General features: G+C 45.6%; 1 protein-coding gene across 1 annotated transcript in view; it reads left to right on the forward strand.

Moving 5' to 3' along the window:
- SMC3 (structural maintenance of chromosomes 3) overlaps positions 1-12849 on the forward strand; it is an 889895-nt gene that overhangs the window by 29436 nt on the left and 847610 nt on the right. Inside the window, exon 3 of the mRNA XM_086922774.1 lies at positions 1276-1314. Within this exon, the coding sequence (XP_086778900.1) occupies positions 1276-1314 (39 nt within the window). The remainder of the gene's footprint in view (positions 1-1275; positions 1315-12849) is intronic.

A 12849-nucleotide genomic window follows, 5' to 3' on the forward strand; every position in this document is an offset into this window, starting at 1 on the left:
GATCATGATAATTGAGTAGCTCCAGTGGGGACGAGCCCCCACTGGAGGTTTCTGCATCAAGGCCCTGTGGCGCGCTCCACAACAAAGCATTCAGATTATAGCAGATTTTACACCCAAGTGACACAAGTTTTTCACCCAAGTCAAGTATGGTTCTAAGCTGACCTATGTTTGACAGTCTGGTAAGCCCATACAGTTAGCTTGCTTGATGCAACAATGTTAACAAGATGTCAGTCAGACACTGCAGATAAAAAAAAAAAAAATCACCAGCATATAGAGAACCAGCATGTAACCTTAATGTATTTCATTCAGGGAATTCTATAATAATTGCGGAGCAGAAATCAACATCACAAAAACGCGTTGTTAAGAGATAGCTGGATAAAACTGCACAGGTACCCTTAGGAGGAGAGGAGCAAGTGCAATGTTGTCCTCCATATACTCCAACCTCTTCATGCATAGACAATTAAGGTGAAAATTCAAGGCGCCCCAACAGATGTCACAGGAACCTGTTCTCTTCGCTTTGTAGTGCAGTAACATCTGCACCACCCCCTCTAAAACACCAGCTCCAGATCTTGCTATCAGCTGACATTGGTGCTCACCAGAGTATCAATGAAACGCAGGTGTATCCTTAAAAGACAGGAGAAGGAAGTAGTGAGTCGGATTAGCTTGACTAGAAGGAGAGTGAGTTTCCATATGCCCCTCAACCAGTCGCCCTGTACTCACCAGCAAACTTACTTCCTGTCTAGCCACCTTAGAACTCTCACTCTCTGCCACCTGTAAAAAGAGTGCAGCCGAGATCCTTAACAGAAGTCGTATCAAGTCACATAATAATAATAATAATAATAATAATCCACATTTGTAAAATCACCCGTAAGGGTCTCTAGGCGCTGGGGGCCGTCGGGAAGATTAAGCAAGCTTTTGCCCAGAGTCACATGGTGCTGGGCTAATCTGCCGCCGGTGCCGGGGATCGAACCGTGATCCCCAGATTCCAGAGTCAGTCGCCCTAGCCGCGGCGCCACACCTCTTCCATAGCTCAACCATGTGTCCACACTTTGTCAACTATAGAAGGTCAAGATGGTAGCACTCCTGAGAAATACAGTAAATATGACACATGGTTTAAGTTAAAGTAAATGGTTGTTGATTAAACATTCAGCATTTCATTAATATTTGATGTCAATTGCCTGTTCCTTATCAAATCTATGTTTTGAAATTCTGGATTTGCTATTTAATTGTGTAGCTGCTGATATATTTGACTGATTTCTTTTTCCTTTTTATTAGTTGGCAGAAATGGATCTGGAAAAAGTAACTTTTTTTATGGTGAGTTGGAATTCTTCAGTGATTAAGGTCTCAAATCTATGAATGTGTGTTGGGAGGTATTTTTAAAGATATTTAATGGTCTGTGGTAAAGAGAATATTACTTACCTACATGCTTGTTTTCCTCTACATTGCTTACAGAAAGAATAACCTCTACCTATCACTAATAAACTCACTTGGTAATTTGCTACAAACGTAAAGCATGTTTGGTTAAGTTCTATAACAATCTACACCCTCTGAAACATGGTTCACATTACATAGTATTCTTTAACAATTTTAGTCATGGAGGAAGGAAATCAAGATAACCTAAATAAAGTTTATAAGTCAGGCAATCTCAAAAAGAATTGGTCCTCTGCCATGGTGAAAATGCATCTGAAACCATTTCAAATGGTTAATGTTCTATATCCATAAATAAATCGTCATTAATATTCATAAAAATAGAATCTCTTCAGACTGCAGACTTTGACATATTTTTCAAAAAGCTGTGCATCTTTCCAAGAATGTATAGTTAACATTGATTTCATGTTGCTATTGAAGACAGGAGGGTGGCAGCCTCTATGTAGGTTATGCTTATTGCAGTTACATGTAAAATGTGCACCCACAAGATGAATGCAGACTAGCTGCTCAGCCCTAAAATATCAGTCTTCAGGTTATTAACACCTTGACTGCCAGTGGCCCGAGCAGGAGGAATAGTGCTGTGCTTCTGCGTACCGGGACCTGCTGCTCTGGGGGTGACACTGCAGCTGGCAGATCTGGTGAGTGATCCGGATGCCCACTTCTATCTGCTTTTTCTGGAACCAGCTTCTCTGGAACAGCCTTGGGCAACACTGGCATATTTTCACATCTTTTGTGGCCCTATGTGGAGAGTTGTCAGATAAACATCTAAAGTCGAGGGACAGAGAATCGGGTGGGAGGGGTGGAAAAGTTGCCTGGGAAGTGTCATGATTCTGGGCTGAACAGATTGAAACCAGCTGGGTCTGTTGAAGGCTGTTGGATAAGATTACTCTTACTAATGTCCGAAACACACAATCTCCACTTAAAAAGGCAATCCGTACCACACACAGCCATCTTGTAACTAGATATGAAATTAACTTCTCGGATTAGGTTTCTAGATGTACTTTATAATCTTTTGAGGTAACTGGGTGTGTACTTTGGATTACTGTGAATAAGGTTGTTGGATAATTCTTTGGAAACCTTCTAAAACCTCATAAACGGAAAGAACCCCAACTGCTGACTGACATAGACTGCTCTGAATACCTTTGGTTAGTATTACTTCAGAACCCTTAATTACTTCAGAAATTGAAAACCTCCCAGCACTCCCTATATTGGACAGCGATCAATTAAGGATCACCCAGCACACTCGCCTGTGCCATTTGTAATGCAGACAAACGGAACCCACCTTTCTCACCTTGAGATTGACACTGATACGCTCGTAGGACTAAAGAATCAAAAATACTCCTGCAGTTGATATGTAAAGTCCCTCTCATTTTATGCCCTATTAGGTCCAACTCTAGACACTCAAAGAAGACCCATGCTGCCTCCTTTACTCTTCTTTCCTCTCCGTCCTTATATGCCAAGCTCTGAGAACGTGCCCACTGTATGTATCTTGAATGACTCATGATGGATCTCAATAATAACCCCTTCTCAGACATGAGCAAAACCAACCCTGATTTTCACAAGATTTCCTAAGCACCAACACTCTAAAAGACTGCTTAAAAAACTGGAAGCAGAAGCCCATGAAGCAATTCCCTGTAACAATCTTTATGGATCAACACATCAGCAGGTGCCATGGATGCCTCAAGACCGTCCAACCCTCTTCTTCACAAACCATGGCAACACCTGGCTGGAAACTTTCTCAAAAGAAGTAAATGTCAGTCAAAGAAAATCCCGCTTAGCATAAAACTAATCATCAAATTCCCCTGCACCCCCACCGTTATAAAAATAATTATCAGTCCCTCACTGAATCTTCACAGAATGTAATTCTCTATAATTTGGGGTAGATAATGACTCAATCCTCCGGTAACCCTCGGATTCACTTAAACCTTCATTTTCAAGACCCACAGAAATTGACTTTCACCATTACACACAACCCCACTACTCTAACTCCTTTGTTCACCTCCCCAACATGGTCCATTCCTGCACTCCTGAGTTGGATCATTTAGCTAACACATTAAAGCGTATGACTGTTCATTCACCATCCCAAACTATCTCAACAAAATCGGTACTAATCCCTAACCACCTCAACCCAAACTCTTCATGTGCACCCAAAACTATATAAGAGGTGGCAGTCAAAATGGCTCCTCTGAAATAACAAAATCTAAAGAACAGTAAAGCCACAAACTAGTTATCTAAAGAAAGCCCTCAGACTAACAGATCCATTATGGTGCCAACATCCTTAAAAATTGTAACAAGTCACTCTTCACATCAAGCGCAAGGGATACAGAAGCAAAAAACAACTATATCTGATCAGAAATTGGCAACTCTTAAAATTGCTGGAAAAAAATTGGCGATATTGGTATTGGCGATGGGATAGCAACTTGGGAACTGGTCAAATTTCGTAGAGTCCTGCCGAAAAAAAAATCTTTCATAATAAAATAAAAATGTTCAAGCTCCCTCTTGATCCATCTACAGCCACGATTCCAGCTGAACGACTAACTTGCAAATCTTCATGAAACGGTTGTCATTCATGATAACTCACTCTGATGGCTTATCCATAGTGGCCAGTTGGTTTCCGGTCCCATCTCCAGCCAAATGAATCAGTCAACACTACCATTTACACCCCCTCCCCCAACAAAGGTTATAGATGACTCCTTATAACAAGAAATTACTCCTGACCGTCTCAAAGCATGTCAGATCACCCCTCTTCTAAAATAAACACTGGCCCGCAAACTTGAACAATTTCAGACCAGCATCCGATCTTTATTCTTGGCAAAAAGGCCTTACTTTTAAATATTCCCAAGTGTCAGACTAGATCCAGAAGATTTTCGAGCAGTACCACTGCACACCAGTAGGTTACATTGTTCAGCTCTGTGTCGGAAGTGGTGTAGCTGTGCCAATATAGACGCCACCTCGGCGAGCTGATGTCCAGTTCTTTCCTTTCTGTGCCAGATAGTGCTGATCCCGATTGAGCAACCCCTTAGTCACTTTTTGACTCCCCTTTTCTTTTTACCTTTTTTTTTTTTTTTACCTTTTTTTTTTTAGATTTTATATCCAGGTGTGAGGATGTCACCCAAGAAACCGTCGGGTTTCAAACCTTGTTGGGGCCTGTCTTTGTGGTACTTGGAGCCTGGATACAACTCCAAGGTGTGTGAGGACTGCAGCGCCATGCACTCGAAGGCGCTGGGAGAGTGATCTCTCAAGCTCCTTGCCTCCTGCCGCCGGTTGCCTCCATGCCTCCTCGTCTTACTCGAAGTAATTGGGCAAGTCCCCAAGCACAAAAAAAGTTGAAGAAGTTCAAACACTCTTCGACTTCTCCGTGCCATTGAACAAGGCAAGGGAGCGCTGGCACTGAAGGCCCTGCGAGTCGGCGGGGCCTGAACCTAGGTCCTCTCTACGCCTCCAGATTTTCCCAGAGTCTGAGGGACCCCCACCCAGCTGAAGGAATTTTATAATGTCATGTCCCTCATCTTTAGGCAGCCCGGCCTCTCAGGAGCGCCATTGGGCCCCATGTGCACAGGAGGGGCCCCTACTGGGACCATGCCGGTGGGTTTGCCCTCAACGCCTGTCAGGCTCCAAGGATGCCTCGCTAGATCTGGAGTAGAGCTGCTGGCACAACCGAGGCCTTCTTCTGCACCTGCTCCAGTGCTGCTGCTAATGCCCCTTGGCTGCACCATCACCATTGTCATTCTTCGACACAGAGCCGGATGGATGTCGTCCGACGGTACGCTGACTGAAGTCATCCTTTCTAGAGCAGAGTCAGTGCCTTATTTGATGGATAGGCCTGGTGAGGGAGACGCTTAGGAGGGATCTATTGTTCCTTATGTAGAAGATTCAGTTGATGAGGACAGCTGGTTTGAGGAACTGGGTGAGGCCAGTGGGTTGGACACTTCACCTGATACTGGCCTGGGAGTTTCTTTTGCTATGGTGGTGGGGGCGGCTGAGGTACTTGACCTTAACTTTCTGTCTGTGACAGTCAAGACTAATGTAATGACAATAGTACTTCAGCCAGAAGTCACCCCCTCAGAACCCTTAATCTCATTTAAAGAAGCCCTTACAGATGTCCTACCTGGGGCCTGGTCGAAGCTTTGCACAGGTGCTCTGGTTGCCCGCCACCATCACCCAGCTTTTGGGGATCCCAGTTTGTTTAACCAGCACCCCACCCCAGAGAACTTGGTGGTCCAAGCCAAGTTTCTGCATCACGCATTCACCCTGGCACGTTCCCTACCACTTCTCGGGATAGGGAATCCAAGAGGCTGGACACCTTTTGGTAAGAGAATGTCCATTTCCTCCAGCTTTGCACCGCTGTTGGTGAATACAGACTGCCTATTGGCGGTTATTTCCATACACCATGGCACAGGTGCTGCCTATGGACCCGGAGGATGCCCGAACCATACTCTTAGGCTGTTGCTGACAGGAAAAATGCAGCAAAATTCTCCATCAGATGTGAACTTGACATAACTGACTCGCTAGGTAGATCGATTTTATCGTCGATGGCCTAACGGCACCAAGCCTGGCTGGGAAAATTTTATTTTTCAGGAGAAGTCCAGGGGCAGCGAAGTGAGCTAAAGAATGATGATGGATTCAACCTAGATCTGTGACTGGGGTGAGTGTTTGAAAAGTTTCAGCACTCCGTCCATCATCTCCTTGTGTTTGCTTTGTTAGCCCTTAGTTGGCAGGGTATGCCCAGACGTGGGTCCCTTGCTCACTTTGCCACTGGATTCAAGCTAGCCTGGCTGATGAGGGGTGTTACCCCGAAACCGGTCCCAGGATGCTTGTTTCTGGTCCAGGGAAGACATGGCTTGGCAGTTTGGGCTGTCCGGACTGATTTGCAAATAGATGTGTCTGAACAGGGGTGGCGATGTGAGCTAAAGAATGAAGATTGTTTCAACCAAGATCTGTGACTGGGGGTTAGTGTTTGAAAAATTTCAGCACTCCAGCCACCTTCTCCCTGTGTAGACTCCCCTCATGGACCTGCCATTTGATGGCTCTCTCATCTTTGAAGGCAAGGCTGGTTCAGTGCTGGAGCGCTTCAACTACTTCAGGACTACGGTCAGGTACTTGGGCTTGTCTATAGCCCCTCGTCAACCCCAAACCGCCTTCCGCCTCATTCGGGCCTACGAAAGAGGTCTTCACCCTAACCCAGCCACCACAACCAGCAGGTTTACTAGCCTTTTTGCAGCCCAGGGCTCTGGTCCCAGGGACCACATAGGACAGGCTGCCAGCTGTCAGGTAGGTCCATCACCCGCCCAGCAGCCGCGGCCTCCAAGCCTCTTTAGTCCACCCTCACACCATTGTGGACACCCAGTGGGAGGCAGGATACGCCATTACCTCACGCACTGGCAGACAGTAACATCAGATTGTTGGGTACTACAGGTAGTACAAGGGGGCAACTCCCTCCCCTTTGTGACACCCCCTACACCTATGCCCCCCCATTTAAGATCGGCTGATGGAGGACCATCTCTTTGTGAAGAAATGCAGACTCTCTTGGCCAAGGGAGCCATAGAGAGGGTGCCTGTATCAGAAGTAGGTCATGGTTGCTATTACAGTTACTTTCTGGTGCTAAAGAAGGATGAAGGCCTTCATCCTATCCTGGATCTGCGCTTTTTTAACCTCTTCTTGAAGAAGTAGAAATTCAAAATGCTGATGCTCGCTCAAGTCTCGTCTGCCCTAGATCCAGGAGACTAGATGGTAGTGTTTGGTCTTGCAGGATGCTTATTTCCACATTCCTGGCCTGCTGTCTGCAGTTCATGGTGGACCTCAAGCATTTTCAGTATGCTGTGCTACCTTTAGGCATTAGCAGCGGCCCTTGGATGTTCACCTAGGTGATGGCAGTGGTCGCAGCTCATATGCGGAGGTTAGGGATTTCAGTCATTCCCTACCTCAGTGACTGGCTTTTGAAGCCAGGCTCGCCCCAGGCAGTTGTCACCCACCTTCAAAATATGGCGAACCTCCTGCACTCACTTGGCTTTACTATCAACATGCCAAAGGCACACCTGACTACCTCTCTCACGCTCCCTTTAATCAGAGCTGTTCTGGACACAGTGCAGTTTCGGGCCTATCGTCCTGAGCAGCAATTCCAGAATATTCAGGCTATGATAACGATGTTTCAACCTCTATCCTGGATTTCGGTGAGACTGACTCTGAGGCAGCTGGGCGTATTGACCTCCTGCATTCTGCTGGTGAAACATGCCGGCTTGCATATGCGGGTTCTGCAGTTGGACCTGAAGGCCCATTGGGGCATATCAGGTACACCTCCCCAACATGATCCTGATGTCTGGGTAAATTGCAAAGACCTTCAGTGGTGTCTAATGAGCTACAGTTGGGTCCGTGGCAGGCCCCTCTCCCTTCACCAACCAGAGTTGACTGTGGTGACAGATGTCACTTCTGGGCTGGGGAGGCCACTTGGGAGATCAGTGGACTCTGGTTTCTGGTGAAGTCTAAGCTTCACATAATCCTGTTGGAGCTTCGGGCAATTTGCTTGCCATTAAAAGCATTTCTTACTTCGATTAAGGGAAGGGTGGTGCAACACCGCCATCATGTGGTACTGCAACAAACACGTCTGGGTGAGGTCGTGGACCCTTTGTCAAGAGGCTCGGCGCCTCCAGACATGGCTGGAATGTCAGGACATTTCCCTGGTGGTGCAGCATCTGGTGGACTCTCTGAATGCCAGAGCAAACAAACTCCGCCGAAGATGCCTAGTGGATTACAAATGGCATCTCCACCTGGCTGTGCTGCAAGGTCTCTTTCAGCAGTGGGAAGAGCCTTGGTTAGATCGGTTTGCCACAACTGAGAACACTTAATGTAAACAGTTCTGCGTGCTGGAGTTTCCAAGGCGACTCTCTCTGAGATGCTTTTCGTCTTGAGTGGAGCTCTGGCCTTTGTACCTCTTTCCACCAATATCACTCCTTCCCAGAGTTCTCAAGAAGGTCAGGGATGACCGGGCCCAAGTCCTTCTTTTATTCTTGTTGGGCTGCCTCTTCGGGAGGATCTTCTGTCGCATCAAAGGGGCAGGGCTCTGCACCCAAACCTGAGCATCCTTCACCTGCATGTGTGGAGATTGAGTGGCGACAGTTGACAGCTTTTTATTTTCCTCCTGAATTATCAGATGATATTCTAGCTGTCAGGCGTTCCTCCACCAAGTCGGTATTCTCCTGCTGTTGGGAGAAATTTGTGTCATGGTGTGCTTCCCACAACGTTGATCCCCTATCTGCACCCCTCTCATGAGTTCCCTGGTTTGTATCGTCTTTGGCCCAGCAGCACTTTGCTTTGGGCACAGTTCAGGGTTACCTTTCCGCCCTCCAGGGCCGGCTTAAGCACTGGTGCTGCCCTGTGCGACAATGTTTGTTGGCGCCCCCCCAATGACCAAGTCCGCGACAGATTCCCACACTACCACCATTTGACAGTGCTCCTCAAGTCTCAATAACCACTGTTTCTTAAAATAATGTAGTTTTATAGCACCATTCATACCGGTTTAAGGTGTCAGAACACTTTACATCACACACACATTGAACATGTGTAAATAAGTGTATAGGAAATGTACATCAGACAGGACTACAAGGTGTAGGAGTAAAATGTCACCCATACTGGTTGGCAGTATAGTTTGAGACCTTGGTCTGGAAAAACCTAAATTCAGAATGTAAAAATTTTACACCAATGTTAGGGGGTTTTGTTTAATAATAAGAATTGATTTTTACATAAATGAACCCTTTTTGCAATATAAGAATAACAAAAGACTGGCAGTAAACACACATATCTCTAACACATTCCTTGCAGTTTGCATGAAGCTCATGATGACAGTTAATATATTAGGATTTTAACTTCTACAAGTAAAAACAGGTTCTCTCTGACAAATGCTGTAACACATTGACCAATTTATATTTTATGCACTTTGTGATATGAATGGAACACGTTATTTGCAGCAGACATATTAACCCTCTGCACTACAAGTCAACATTTCTTAGACAAAGCTCCGGTCTCTCTCCAGGAAGAACAAGAATCAGATGAGTTATCTAGACATTTTTATTCCTGGAACTAGGAACGCTCCACCAGCTGCTTCTAAAACAATAAACATGGCACCCCCACCCCAAGTCAGCTCCTGGTGCGATGGCACTAATCGCACCGCCCTAGAGCAGGCCCTGCTGCCATCTTGTCATTCTTGCGCTTGCTGGACCAACCTTCTCTCTTCTTTTCATGACTAGGTTCCTTAAAGGCCTGCAAGATATGTTTCCACCCACGCCCTTCATCATTCCTCAGTGGGACTTCAACTGGTCCTCACCTTTCTCATGTGTGCACTATTTGAGCATTGGCACAATTGCCCGCTTAGGCTCTTAACCATCAAAACTGCCTTTTTAGTGTCCTTAATGTCAGCCAGGCGGGTCAGCAAACTTTAAGCTCTCGCTGCGCACTCTCCTTATACCACCTTTTATCCAGACAAGCGGGTTCTTGGAAGCGTGCTTCCTATCTTCCAAAGGTTGTGACTCCTTCCTTGTAGACTAGAACATTTCCCAGTCTACTTTCTTTGCTCCACCATATCCCTCCGAATAAGCGAGACTCCACCACCTGGACCCAAAAAGAGCCTTGTTCTACCTTTACCACACAATAGAGTTCCAGGTGGATGATCAATTCTTCGTGGGCTAGGGGGATGCAAAAAAAGGGAAAGCTGTACACAAGAGAACCATCTCATGATGGATTGTCCTGTGCATTGTGATCTGCTACGCAAGAAACCACCCACTGAGGGCTTGCGGACTCACTCTACTAGAGCCAAGGCTGCAACCACTGCCTTAGCACGTGTCGTTCCTTTCCTGGATATCTGTCAGGCATCGACATGGGCATTGCTGCACACTTTCACAAAACTTTACTTCCTGGACAGTCCAGTATGTTGTGACGGGCACTTTGCCCATTCGGTCCTGCAGGACTTTTTGGTGTAATCGAGTTTGCAGATCCACCTTCGTTGAGGTATTGCCTGGGTATCTACGCAAAGCTAAGGAATTTGTGGCTGGTAGTCTGTATTCGATGAGCAAGTTACTTAGCTTTATTGACACCTTATCTGGTAGAGACTGTCACAAGCCATATATTTCTTACTGATCCTCCTCTGTCTGTGAACTGTTTCAGGTGTAAGGGACACCCTTTTCATTGCCTTAGTCTTTTCCACACCTGTGGTCCGTTCTCGTTGTGACTCCACGCTTCTGGCATGGAAAGTCGAGAAAGTAACTGACGTCAGTTCGGTGAGGTGGCACCTATAAAGTTACCACACACGTCCCTTCGGTGCAGACGCGGAGCTGAACGGCGACACTTACCGGTGCTCAGGGGTACTGTTTGAAAATCTTCTGCATCCAGTCTGATGCCTGGGGATATTCAAAGGTAAGGAATCTATGGCTAGATGGTCTCTACTAGATAAGGCGTTACCAAAGGAACGTAACTAGTTCATCAGACTCCTGAAAATCAACCCTCTTATCACAGCTGAAGATTTCAGGTCTACAATCTAATGATTAGCCCTCACAAAACTAGACTGTGGTAACTTCCTTTTCACTGGCATTCCCAGAATACCACCTAGAGCCTCTAAGAATGGCTCTCAGCTCTGCAGCCCACTTTGTCAGGCTCCTATAGGTACAACCGCATCTCCCCCACATTGAGCCCATTCACTTGGATCCCCATTAAAAACAGAAGACCATTCAGTGTAGCTTGTATTATCCACAAGGCTCAACACAGAGATACTGCTAACTACCTGACCCACAAACTCCTTTTTTCGGGGGATCCGGAGTAGTCCGAAGCTCAGACTTTCTTCACCTTGAAACGCCACTCTTAAAATAAATCCTGTACTCTGAACCACTCCTATTCGGTTAGTGTGCGTAAGATTTGAAATTGCCCCTGCCCTGATAAGTAACCCTTCCCATGCCATCTTCCACCTCTTTCATTGCTACTCCCAGTCATGAGCAGGCTTCCTTTGCATGTTCCAAGGAGTTGGAGGAAGGATTACAGAGAGAGTGATTCTCTGGGGCTACCATACTGTTTGCTTTTGCCATGGATGAACCCCTTCCCTACTACATCTATCCTACCTATGACATTTAGCACCTCATCCCCATTGTGTCTGTCTATTCATCAGTTCAATGATGGGAAGTGTTCTGATAGACTGGTTCAAGCTATATGAAAAACGCAAATAAATAAATGTCGCTATTTTGCAAAACATATGGCATGAGGATGCAGTCATCTTGATAAATATGTTGTGCTGTTTTGTATGTGCTAGGAATGTTTTGCTGCTTTTATGTTACAGTGAGTGGAAGTTTACCTGCGTTTCTCATGGAGCTCTGATGTCATGTGCAAAGCTGTTGTACCTTTGTGCATGATATTTAAAATGTATGCTGCTCCTTGATACATTTCATTGTTATGTTTATTAGTACTAGACCTTTAATGAGACGTGTCATGCTGCAAGAAACCACATTTGTATGTATTGTTCATTTAGTAGGGAAGCTGTTCCAGTAGTATGCGGCTGATGGGGCATGTATGATTACCCATTGTTCTTAGGGAAGTAATTTCACTGATACTATTACGGAAAAGCTGTTCCCCTATTAGCGAAAATCTGTTCCCCCTGTAACCTGTTAAGTCACAGTATGACTACCTGCTATTATTAGTAAGGGAGATGGTTCAGTGCTTGTTTTAGGGAAATGTTATTCCGCTAGTGTGTTACTGTACAGGGAGGAAGTACTGTCCACTATTATTAATGGATTGATGATTATTTCGCTCGCCATACTTGTGTTGAACCATTCTTGTATACAGTCTGGCTGAGAGGAAGCCTGACTTTGCGTATGAAAGATAATTCTGGTTAACTCTGTGACATAGGGTCGATGAAGATCGTACTTGGCCTATACAAATGGGTCATATCGTTTCATTTTGTACTCTTAATTTATGCCATTTAATTTAGATGTTTAATGTCCGTTTTTTTTTTTACGTGTGTTGTGCTTCTAATGATGTATTGAAGGGTTCATCATGTCTGATCTCTTGTTGCTGTAGGTGTTATTGCTCTTTTGGGTGTTAGTTTCTATGTAAGCTCTTGGGGCTACACATGAATCCTCCGGCGGAGGCAAGATGGCGGTTGTGTGAAACCGCAGTGCACACGTTGACCGGAGCTCGTTAAGCAGAATGTGCTGGTAATGTTGAGCTAAGTGCATCATTGAAGGAGAACAAAAAAGATAATAGCGGAAACCTGCTCTGAGGAAATAAACCCCGTCAGAAATCAGCTACTGACGATAGGCAGTATAATTGGTCTTGCAGTCCTGTGCTATCTGGGGAAAGAATATCCCAAAGTAAAAGCGGGAACCGAAGCTTACCCTGTGTTTCGTACTGGCGCTGACGTTTCTATGGCTCCTAAGGTTGCAGCGGCAT

Source organism: Lissotriton vulgaris, chromosome 5, assembly GCF_964263255.1.
Source record: "Lissotriton vulgaris chromosome 5, aLisVul1.2, whole genome shotgun sequence".
Classification (NCBI taxonomy): domain Eukaryota; kingdom Metazoa; phylum Chordata; class Amphibia; order Caudata; family Salamandridae; genus Lissotriton; species Lissotriton vulgaris.